This window comes from Cnephaeus nilssonii, assembly GCF_951640355.1.
Source record: "Cnephaeus nilssonii genome assembly, chromosome: 9".
NCBI lineage: Eukaryota > Metazoa > Chordata > Mammalia > Chiroptera > Vespertilionidae > Cnephaeus > Cnephaeus nilssonii.
In genome coordinates this window covers 51919886-51931908 of record NC_137080.1, presented here as the reverse complement: position 1 = coordinate 51931908, position 12023 = coordinate 51919886, and the positions used below count along the sequence as shown (strand labels likewise).

At 40.4% G+C, this 12023-nt stretch overlaps 1 protein-coding gene across 3 annotated transcripts in view; it reads right to left on the bottom strand.

The window, feature by feature from the left end:
- MDN1 (midasin AAA ATPase 1) overlaps nt 1-12023 on the bottom strand; it is a 151513-nt gene that overhangs the window by 113232 nt on the left and 26258 nt on the right. For all 3 annotated transcript variants that reach the window (XM_079780520.1, XM_079780521.1, XM_079780522.1), the window contains exons 10-15: nt 8081-8274; nt 7351-7432; nt 3700-3795; nt 1762-1874; nt 1076-1224; nt 41-101 (exon numbers count right to left, since the gene is read on the bottom strand). In XM_079780520.1, the coding sequence (XP_079636646.1) occupies nt 41-101; nt 1076-1224; nt 1762-1874; nt 3700-3795; nt 7351-7432; nt 8081-8274 (695 nt within the window). The remainder of the gene's footprint in view (nt 1-40; nt 102-1075; nt 1225-1761; nt 1875-3699; nt 3796-7350; nt 7433-8080; nt 8275-12023) is intronic.

The window sequence follows — 12023 nt, the reverse complement described above, 5'->3', positions numbered from 1 at the left end:
GTGAACACAAAATAAGAAAACAATTTTAAGCCGCACTTACCCTCCAAGCAAGTCTGCAGTGTCACTCTGTTGATTCATATTGACAACCCTCAAACGGTGGCCTTTAAAAAAGAAAGGGCAAAAGTGTCATTCCGAAAATTTCAAGACTGATAAAATCCAGTGTGATTCTTAAGGATGTGCCGATATGGGCATGGGGCAAATCTTTAAATGTGCATTTGCTCTGAAATAAGCCAGTCAGGGAAAGATAAATATCACATGATCTCACTCCTTTGTGGAATATAATGAACAACATAAACTGATGAACAAAAATAGAACCAGAGACATAGATGCATCAAACAGACTGTCCAACTGATGAGGGGAGGTGGGGGATGAGGGGGTAAGAGATCAACAAAAGGACTTGTATGGATGCATATGAGCATAACCAATGGACACAGATAGTAGAGGGGTGAGGCATGTACTGGGGAGTGGGAGCAGCAGGGGAGAGGTCAATGGGGGAAAAAGGAGACTCATGTAATACTTTAAACAATAAAGAATTTAAATTTAAAAATAATAAATAATAAATAAATGTGCATTTGCTCTGATCCTCTCATTTTATGACTTTTAGGATTCTAAAATTTCACCAAACCCCGAGAGATACATATATGAAGATTCACTGTATATTATTGCTCTAGCGTCAGGTAACTGAAAACCACAAAAATCCTTTAGCAAGTCACTGTCTACAAATTAGAATGAAATAAATGCTCAGTGTGGAATATTATTTAGCCATAAGAATAGAAATGAGATAGTTGTTTTTAAAGATGTCCAATTTGATTAACTAAATGCAAAACACAGAGCACAACCCCATCTGTTTCAAAACAAACCTAAATTCATATGTATATGCATTTGTAGACCATAGAGCAGAACAAAAAAAAGTTAATGCCAATCTGTTAACAGTGTTTATTTCTAGGGAAAGTGGAGAGTGGTGGCACTTTTTTAAATCCAGTATTCTGTTGACTTTATTTTCAGAAGAAAAAAAAGGCAGTCGGTGTGAAATGTGTATTTTTCTGGGGGCAGAATGCTTGCCCCTAGGAGTTACCTGTAATGTGAGCCAAGTACTGTACAGTAGAGGTTTTGCCAGTCCCGGTCTCTCCTACCAGCAATACTGGCTCTCCTTTGCTAACACATACCGCAAGCTGCTCAATAAGAACAGAGGATGGCCTCGTAGCAGCAAAAGTAAACTTCTCCCTGAGAAGGGGAAAGTAAGCAAGCAGTTAAGAAAAGCAGGCTACAAGCTTCTCTTGGTGTTTCTTTGAAGAGCCAGATTTTCTAATTCAACAAATAAGAATGAGAAGACAACTCAGAGTAACTGTCTGCATGCTCTAACAGATATCCTTACAACATATGAAACGCAAAACTCATTCATTCTACAAACACGGAGTACACATGTGGCACTTTAGCAGGCTCTGGCAATTCAGAACACCAATAAGATAAGACAATATACTAGCTACATTATCTTGAGCAAATTACTTAACTTCTCTTAGCCTCAGTTTCTTCACCTGTAAAATTTGGATAGTAATAGTTACTAGATGTAGTGGGTTGAATAGTCTTCCCCCAAAATTCATCGAGTTTCATAGAACATACTTTGGGAAGACACCTTACCATCTCCCATTCACTGGAGAGATCACAGTTCAGATACATGTTTAGTCAAAGGGGCTGAACTAGACCTTCTATCAAGTTCCTAACAACTCCACAGTTCTCATATTACATAGGAACCCTATTTACCTCTGTATGTGAACAGCCTCACTTTGTTTCCGTAGAAGCCGCACTCGACCCACTTGCACATCTAGCTCATTGATCACAATTTCTGGTTTATAAAGTTGACAGAAGAATTCAGCCTATGGGAGAGGAAAGATTTTACCTAAGTAACATTCTGATTCCTCTTCTAACATTTCCTCATCCGTGAGGCTTACTGTGACCCTCTAATTAGTCCTTTACGAAGAGGTGCTTTGTACTTCCAAGACAGGGAAGTTAGCTTTTAATTATTTTATATTTTAATTTTTTAAATTTATAATGTTTTTAAAACATTGGTTATGAATGTTTCCCTGTAATAGCACTTTTTATTCATTCAAATAAACCTACTTAGAGACCTACCTATATCTAAAGTGAACACAGACATACCCTAATAGAGCAAACAGAAACTGTACTAAAAGATATGGAAAAAAATCAAAGTAAATTTTCTTCAGCTATGCCTTCTTCTATTTTAAATTTCTAACATAATGCGGGAAACACTGACCGGAATAAACTATGGTACATCTGACCACAGCCAAAGCGGAAAGAGGAGCTGTGACACTGGCTCCAGAGCATCCTCCCAGCTGCCGTTTCTTTCTCATCCTTGTCGCCAACCCAAAGAACCCAGATTTTCATCAGGCTTGGGAGGGTGAGAGGGGCAAAGTACTCAGGGAAGGTAAACCCCGTTTTAATAAAAAGGGATGAATCCTGATCAATCAAAGCCAATGGTGATACTTTCATTTCTCTTGCCTACTATAATTTTATTGTTTAGGCCCCTTTAAGTAGGTGTTGTGTTACTTCAGCCAAAACCATCTCAACAGTTTCAGAAGCCTAAGGAACACCTCTAACTGGTTCCATTGACACAGGCTTTTGTGAATATTTGGGAATGCCAGATATTTGCCTCTAGATGGGCCCCAGATTCTTCTTCAGTAACCAACACCACTGCTAAAAGGCTCTCCCCTCTAAACACACGTATTTTGATATAAAACAAGAATGGTAAAAAATATTAACAGTGTCAGCAATGAACCCAAGTAGTGTATATACAGATGTTCATTGAGATTATTCTTTTAAATTTTTCCCATGTTTGAAGATATTAGCAAAAAAGAACTGGAAAAAAATCTACTTGTGCATAAAGCTACAGAGGTGTTACTAAGACACAGTTCCAGTCCTAAGTCCATAATCTACAGAATAACATGCTCATTAAAACAGCAGAGAATAGCCGAAACCGGTTTGGCTCGGTGGATAGAGCGTCGGCCTGCGGACTCAAGGGTCCCAGGTTCGATTCCGGTCAGGGGCATGTACCTTGGTTGCGGGCACATCCCCAGTAGGAGGTGTGCAAGAGGCAGCTGATCGATGTTTCTCTCTCATCGATGTTTCTAACTCTCTATCCCTCTCTCTTCCTCTCTGTAAAAAAATCAATAAAAAATATATTTAAAAAAAAATAAAAAAAACAGCAGAGAATAGTCTGGCCAGTGCAGCTTAGTGGTTGAGTGTCGACCTAAGAATCAGGAGGTCACGTTTCAATTCCCGCGGTCAGGGCACATGCCCAGACTGTAGGCTCAATCCCAAATAGGGGGCATGCCAGAAGCAGCCAATCAATGATTCTCTCTCATCACTGACGTTTCCATCTCTCTCCCCCTCTCCCTTCCTCTTTGAAATCAATAAAAATATATTTAAGAAACAACAATAGTGGAGAATAAGGCACACATGTGATATAGGACACCAGGAAGCTCACTTTAAAAATGTAGAACACATGGAAAACTACTTATGTAGGACGTAGTGTGAGCTTGATGGCCATGAGAGGCAGCAATGACACTAGCAATTTTGATAGAGGCGGCAGTTATTGCAAAAGCTGTTCCAGGTAAGACCAGAGACCAGCAAGTAAACTAAATACCCCAGCTTCCTTTCAACAGGAAAGTAAAAATAGCATACCTTTTTCTTGGAAATGTTCAATTTGCTTCCAATGACTTCTGCCATTTTCAATTTGCTTGTATGCTTGGAAAGCATTGCTGTGAAACAGTCCAGAGCCTATTAAAATAACTAACGTAAGTGCCACTGATGTTTAAAATAATACATTAATAACAGAGTGTCAATCTCTTGACCACAAAAGGGAGGAACATAAAATCCAGCAGGAACATTTCTGCAAATCTAAGAAGAGTCCAAATTAGATACCAATGCTAGACGCAGGGACCTTGCCATTATAGAGGCAGGACACAAATGTGAAGGCTTTACTATGATTGTACTGGTTAATTAGCGGGGGTGGGGGGACTCATTCAGGTAAAAATAGCAATAAGAATTCATCATCAGATGGATGGTCCACAGGGAAACTTATTCTCAGACAGTGCAAGTAATACCAAAACATTACTTTCTAGCTATAAAGGAAAACTCCTGATAGGCAATAAAGGAATCCATTGCCTTACTTTAACTCAGTACTCAACCTTAGCAACTACTGATAGGCCAACCAGGTATGTATCTTCTGATATAATAAAATAAAAAGTACATATCACCACCAAAAATGGATTCTACTCCCCAAAATGTTGAATTTTAATACCTCAAGCACTTTGTTAAACTTATATTTACAAGAGAAAAGACAGATAAAATGACAAGGGAAAGGATACCGTGAGTGTGGCAAAATAAAGAATAGATAACAGATCCTCAAGTAATATCATTTTGTTCAACATCATTTCATTATGATGTTGATGAGAAAATATAATCAATTCCGGCTGGGGCCACTGTCCAGGTGGGTTTTCTCCAGGTACTGCAGTTTTCTCCCACATTCCAAAAATGTGCATGTTAGTAAGTTGAGTCTGAGTGAGTTTGTGTGTGTGAATGCACACTATCATGAAGGATGTCCTGTCCAGCGTTGGGTCCTGTCTTGCCCCCAGAGCGGCTGAGAGAAGCCACCCATGACCCTGCACTGGAATAAGTGGGTTGGAAAATAATGATCTTACTTATTAATCTTCTTAAATGTATTTATAGCTCACATTTACTTCAATGTTTAATATTAAAAGTGTTTGAGATATTTATTTAGAAGTTTGTAACCAGAAGTATGCTGTAGAAACTTAACTCTTAGTCTATGATAAAACTGGTTTCATTATCTGTCGTTTTGCTTTAAGTTGGCATTTCCAAAAACCTATCAACAACATTAAGTGAGGACAAACTGTATCTGGTTCTGCCACCACCAAGGATATTATATCAATAAGCATCACACAAGCATTTAAATAAGAGAGAATGTATCTGGTCTTTGTCCCTAATTCCTGGCACAGAGCTTCAATAACCCTTGGAATGACCAGGAATAAGGAGTGTCTTTTGTTCATCACTAGACCCTCTGGACCATACCAGAGTTTATTCTCAGGATGGGGCCCTTAGATAGTTTAAGGGTGAAGCTGGCCAGGCCAATAAGGCCAATGTCTAATTGGAGGGTTGAAACTTTCACCTCTACCCCCAAGCTCTGCAGAGGGGAGAGGGGCTAGAGACTGAGCTCAATCACATAGCCAATCTTCCATAATAGTAAAAGTGTAATATGCTAATTAGACTGGACAGCTGAACGATCTTCCAGATGAAGCCATAGCGGCAGAGGCCAAGGAAGAGGCGGTTAGGGGCGATCAGGCAGGCAGGCAAGCAATTAGAAACGATCAGGCAAGCAGGCACAGTGGTTAGGGGCTATCAGGCAGGCAGGCAGGCGAGTGGTTAGGGGCAATCAGGCAGGCAGGCAGGCAGGTGAATGGTTAGAAGCCAGCGGTCCCAGATTGCGAGAGGGTGCAGACTGGGCTGAAGGAACTCCCCTCCCGCCGTGCACAAACTTCGTGCACCGGGCCACTAGTACCTTTCATATTAGAACTGTAACATGGACTAAATTGTGCTTTCAATGAGTTCTGTGAGTCCATTACTAAACCTGAGAGGTTGTGGGAATCCTGAATTTATAGCTAGTAGGTCACAGTGTGGTTGGCCCCAGACACTTGCAGTTGGAGTCTAAAAGTGGGGACAGTCTTGTGGAGGACTGAGCCCTTGAACCTATGGGGTCTACACTAATCCACATAGTCAGTATCAGAATTGGACTGAATTACAGAACACCAGGTGATGTCAGAAAAACAAAGAAGCAACCAGATAAAGCCAGAGGTGGGACATTCTACAAAACAACTGTCCTGATGTCTTCAAAATGGTAGAGTCCTTAAAGGGAGGACTCTGATACAATAAGCATTCTTAAGCGTATAGACATAGTAAAAGACCAGGAAGATACACCAATTTCTTAGTGCTAGGGAATCCCTGACTAGGGGGATATATTGTAATCATTTTGCCTTCATATATTTTCCCATTTTCAACAGTACATAGTACTGACTCATGCTACATTCAATATGAATTAACTGAGAGAATATGCTGAATAAAAAAAAAAACAGATACAAAAGGTCATACGCTGTACAATTCCATTTATATGAAATGTTCAGAATCAGCAAGTCTACAGACAGAAGGTAGACAGGTAGTTGTCAGGGGTTATAGAGAAGGAAAAATGGAGAAGATGGACAACGGGTACAATGTTTGTTTTTGGGGTGACTGTTCTAAAATTAGATAGTGGTGATGACTGCATAATTCAGTTTTCAAAAAAACACTAAATTGTACACCTTAAAAAAAGTGAATTCTACGGTAGGTGAATTATATCTCAATAAAGTGATTTTATATACAAACACACAATGAAATCTTAAAATAGAACTAAAGAAGACAAAAGCACTCCTACCAATGTTACACTTTTATTTTAAAAGTACAAAACATGGTTACCTATAAAACACATAAGAAATGTAGGAAAATGGAAAGAGTTCGCTGGAGAAGAATGAGATTAAAGGATTGGCACATTGCATGTCAGGGTTAGGCTGAGCTTAAATATACACTCCAAATGAGGTTTCTTTCTACTCAAAAGTAACTTTACCAAACACAAAGAGATACTGCAAACCAAATTGGGTCACTATTCTCTCCTCAGTTCCAACTGACAGGAACCAGAAGCACTTTATAATCAAAATTGAACATCTTAAGAAAATATAGAACCACTTTTATTCTTAAGCAGGAGGGAACAAATCTGTGTTCTTATTGAATATGGCAGAGCTACAATTCAAAAGGCTCTATTCTATAGGAAATGTGTTCCTTCCCACCCATCACATTTTTCCCCCAAGCCCAGCATACAAGGTTACACTTTGCAACCTCCACATAAATTTCTCTGGACTAAAATTAAAAGGGCCTACAGCCCTAAAAATCTAACATATAGACTAAGAAATTACATATAAGAGTAAATATTAAACATCTTAGAAACACTTTATATTTTAAACATTATTGTCACCCGTGAGACTTTTTTTTTTCATTTTACCTTTAATTTTAGTATCTGTTTTATTGTATCTCAAACTATACTTATTTGAACCACAAAACATTTATTTGCCCAATTAGTTTTAAGGCAACATTAGTTCAGTTTTAACTAGCTAAGGATAATAACAATAACCTCACAAAAGAAAAACTCTGATAGCAGTCAAGACACAGAAAATAACAATGGACATCAACAGCCTGATAGAACACAGAGAAAACAAGAAGACTGTATCTTACCTCTTGAAAAATATTTAACGATGCTGATGAAGACAGACTATCAAAGCTATGGGCAATCCTATTACACCAGTTCAGTAGATCCCTTTAAAAAAAAAAATCAAGAAATAAAAGACCATAAGCTACAGACATCAAAGGCATCAGTTTATTTGGTCCACTTACGTCTGGGGACACCTGATAACAAGCACCTCCTTTCTTCAGGCAATGTGAAGATAAACAGTGTCAGAGGAAGGAATAAGTGAGTGGTCCCAGTCCCTAACCCTACCAGAAAGTGAACTATCGCTCATTTCTCCCCCATCCATCCACACAAGTAGCAGGAGAAGGGGAGCAACTCTCAGAGGAAACTGCAGGAGTTGCCCATTTCTAATTCTCACTTCTCAAAGGGCAAGTCAACCATGGAGAATAGAGAGAAAAGGCATATAACTCAGTATATACAGCAAACTACAAGAGTCTTATTTAAGACCGCAAGTGTCACAAAAGGATATCCAGTGAAAAGAATTATCAGTAACTATTCCCAAATCTGGCTTTAAAAGTTATTTTTCAAAGCGAAAACAACATGACAAGTCTTCCTAACGAGTAACTATGGACCTGAAAAAGGGATCTGACACCATGAAACAGCCCAGAAGTCTAATTTCAAACCTGACCTCTTGTAAGCATTTAGTTCTAGCTGCTAAGAACTTGTGAGTGAAGCAGTTTTTAAAATATAAACTCAAAAAGGTATTTAGTCCAGTACCTTAGAGACAATTCTCTTCCCTCAAGGCTTAGTCTTTTGTTTTCTGTACTGGCTTCCGAAACTTCCTTAGGTACCTGTTCACATCCAACAGAACTATCACTCCGAGAGTGGTGTTTCTCTCCAGTAAGCTGGATGTAAATGTCAAGCAGGTGGTCAGTTACTGCCAATAGGCTGGGGTATCTGTTCTGAAGAACCTGACAGAGGGAGAAAAAAGCAAAGAAAATTTAGCAGTAGACAGTGATTTTTAAAAGCACATGTAAATTGTTCCTGACACTAGTCAACCAAAAAATACATAGCTCTATGAAATTTGTCATCTTTACCAAGGTATGAGAACTTCCCCCTTACTCACAGTCCCTTCCCTCTCAGACTCTAATTTGTTTTCTACCCAGAACTCAGTTGTCTGGCAATCTCACCATCTATAACAGAGCTTAGGAAGTAGAAGCCAGATAGGAAAAAGGTCTCTAAAGCAACTTATACACCCAACTCCCGGGAATTTACTCACTAAACAATCTTTCAAGTACTATTTACTCACTGTAAATACAATTCAAGTAAGATTCATTGTGTCATTTCTCAGCCAAAAGCAAATTAGAAGCAGTCAATTGGAAAGAAAAAATAACCTTTTAAAAGCAAACCACAGCCCTGGCCGGCTTGGCTCAGTGGATAGAGCATCGGCCTGCGGACTGAAGGGTCCCAGGTTCGATTCCGGCCAAGGGCACATGCCTGGGTTGCGGGCTTGATCCCCACTAGGGGGTGTGTGGGAGGCAGCCGATCAATGATTCTCTCTCATCATTGATGTTTCTATCTCTCTCTCCTTCTCCCTTCCTCTCTGAAATCAATAAAGAAATATATTTAAAAAAATAATAAAATAAAAAAAATAAAAGCAAACCACAGTAAAAGGAGCTAGTGTTAAGTACTGATCAAAAGCAGCTGATCTTTAAAAAGCAAACAATAGCCTAACCCCGTGGTCGGCAAACCGCGGCTCGCGAGCCACATGCGGCTCTTTGGTCCCTTGAGTGTGGCTCTTCCACAAAATACCATGGCCTGGGTGAGTCTATTTTGAAGAAGTGGCATTAGAAGAAGTTGAAGTTTAAAAAATTTGGCTCTCAAAAGAAATTTCAATCGTTGTACTGTTGATATTTGGCTCTGTTGACTAATGAGTTTGCCGACCAATGGCCTAACCAGTTTGGCTCAGCGGATGGAGCGTCAGCCTGCAGACTGGGGGGTCCCGGTTCAATTCCGGTCAAGGGCATGTACCTTGGTTGCAGGCACATCCCCAGTGGGGGATGTGCAGGAGGCAGCTAATCGATGTTTCTCTCTCATCGATGTTTCTAACTATCCCTCTCCCTTCCTCTCTCTAAAAAATCAATAAAATATGTATTTTTAAAAAAAAAATTTGGCTCTCAAAAGAAACTTCAATCGTTATACTGTTGATATTTGGCTCTGTTGACTAATGAGTTTGCTGACCACTGGCCTAACTGGTTTGGCTCAGTGGATGGAGCGTCAGCCTGCAGACTGAGGGGTCCCAGGTTCGATTCCAGTCAGGGGCATGTGCCTTGGTTGTGGGCACATCCCCAGTGGAGGGTGTGCAGGGGGCAGCTGATCGATGTTTCTCTCATCCGATGTTTCTAACTATCCTTCTCCCTTCCTCTCTGTAAAAAAAAATCAATAAAATATATTTTTTTAAATAAAATAAATAAAAAGCAAACAATGAAGTTTGAAAAGATCTTATCCTGTCCAACTTTGATAACTGAGGGTTTTCTGCAATATAATACTTGATGCTCATAATATTGATTCCAAGGCTTATGATATAAAATTGTTCAGTCAAATCTATTAGAGAAGAGAAATATTACATATATATTAGTAATATTACCATCCAAAATACTTAAATAAGCTTGAAAAGAATGGTATTGTGATTCCAATTTGTATATAAAATATCTACATTTTGTATATATTAAGTCGTCTCAAGTGGTAGATCTCAGATTTTATTTCTTCATATCTAGTTTTATTGGAGGATTTTATAACAAATATTGCTGAAAACATACTTCAGATGGTTTAAAAATTAAATAAGGACAAAAGAATAATAAAATAAACAAGTACAATTTAACGGTTACACTTGTGGATCTTTCAAATATAGAGTATACATTTTGTGTACAAAGGGAACACCTATAAAATTCGTTATACGTTTATGACCTTGGTCACCACAGAATATAAACTATTTCACCCCTAAAGTAAAAAGTTCCCTCGCACCCCTTTTGTAATCAATCCCTTTCCCCACCCCCTGCCCTGTGAATCACAAATCTGGTTCCACAGTTTTAAGTATGTCATTTTTATGGAATCATACAGGATTCGTGTGTAGTGCAGGTTCTCTTACTCAAGTTGTTTTTGAGATTCATCCAGACATTACTACATGTATCAGAAGTTCATTCCTTTTTATTGCTGAGTAGTAATTTCATTATATAACTATGTGCCTTTATGATCAGGGTGAAAAAAAGCTATGTTTACTTGGAAAAAAATTTTGTCAAGTTTAACACTTTAGTAAAAGCTCAGCGATCTGGGAAAAAAATTCTGAATTAAGAAAGATTTGTATGTACCCACCATCCAGTCATTTTCTACCTTAGCCAAAAATGTTGTTATCCTAATATATAAAAGCCCTGGGTCCGTCACGACCGGAGGCTCGACCAACTGGAAATCAGTCCTGCAGTCAGCGCTGGGTTGCCGTGGCGACCCAGCACTGATTGCTGCAGCTGCAGGTGCAGTGACCCAGCACTGACTCTGAGGGGGCTGCAAATCAGGCCTGGAGAGAGGCCTGAAGAGAGAAGCAGGGTCTGATCCGTAGCCTCTGTGGCAGCTGTTGATCAGAACTTGCCTCTCTCTTTCTCTCTGGGCCGGGGCAGCAGCCGCGCCTCCATTTCTCTCCAGGCCTCCACTGGGGCTGATCTGATCAGATAGGCCCAGAGATGATAGGCCCAGAGATGCTGACTGGCATGGAAACTGACCAATCAGAACCAAATCTGGGTGAACTGTGAGGAGCCAATGGCTGCCTAGGAGGTGGAGCTTTTGACACTGACTGGCATAGAAACCGACCAATCAGAACCAAGTCTGCGTGAACTGTGAGGAGCCAATGGCTGCCTAGGAGGCGGAGCTTTTGACAGTGACTGGCATAGAAACTGGCCAATCAGAACCAAATTGGCCGGCAGAGGAGGGCAGTTGGGGGCGAGATCAGGCCTGCAGGGAGGGCAGTTGGGGGCGAGGACAGTTGGGGGCGAGATCAGACAGGCAGTGGAGGGCAGTTAGGGGTGATCAGGCCGGCAGGGGAGAGCAGTTGGGGGTGAGATCAGGCCGGCAGGGGAGAGCAGTTGGGGGTGAGATCAGGCCGGCAGGGGAGAGCAGTTGGGGGCAATTAGGCAGGCAGGCAGAGGCAGTTGGGGCAATCAGGCAGGTAGGCGAGCAGTTAGGAGCCAGCGGTCCCAGATTGAGAGAGGGATGTCCCCGACTGGAGAGGGTGCAGGCTGGGCTGAGGAAACCCACCCTCCTCCATGAATGAATTTCATGTACCGGGCCACCAGTCACAAATAAAAAATTTAAACATAATATCATTTAATAAACTAATCTGACATGATATGGAGCTATTATCAAATGATGTGCATCTTGGAGATTCATTCCTTTGATGAGCATTTATTAAATACCAACTTTATATCAGGCACTGTTCCAGGGAAAGGAAAACAAACAAACAAGGAATGAAGCCCACCCTTAAGTAACTCCATCAGGCATAAGCAGCAGATATGCAAGCAAATCAAGCTTACAACATGAAGGTTAGACCTGCTTGAGAGATGCAGGAAAAGTTTCATGGGGCAGAAGATGCACCTGCCAGAGGTCAGCAGTGGCTGTGAAAGCAGAGAAAGCAGGCCATCTAAGGCACCAGCACCTAAGACATATGGACACA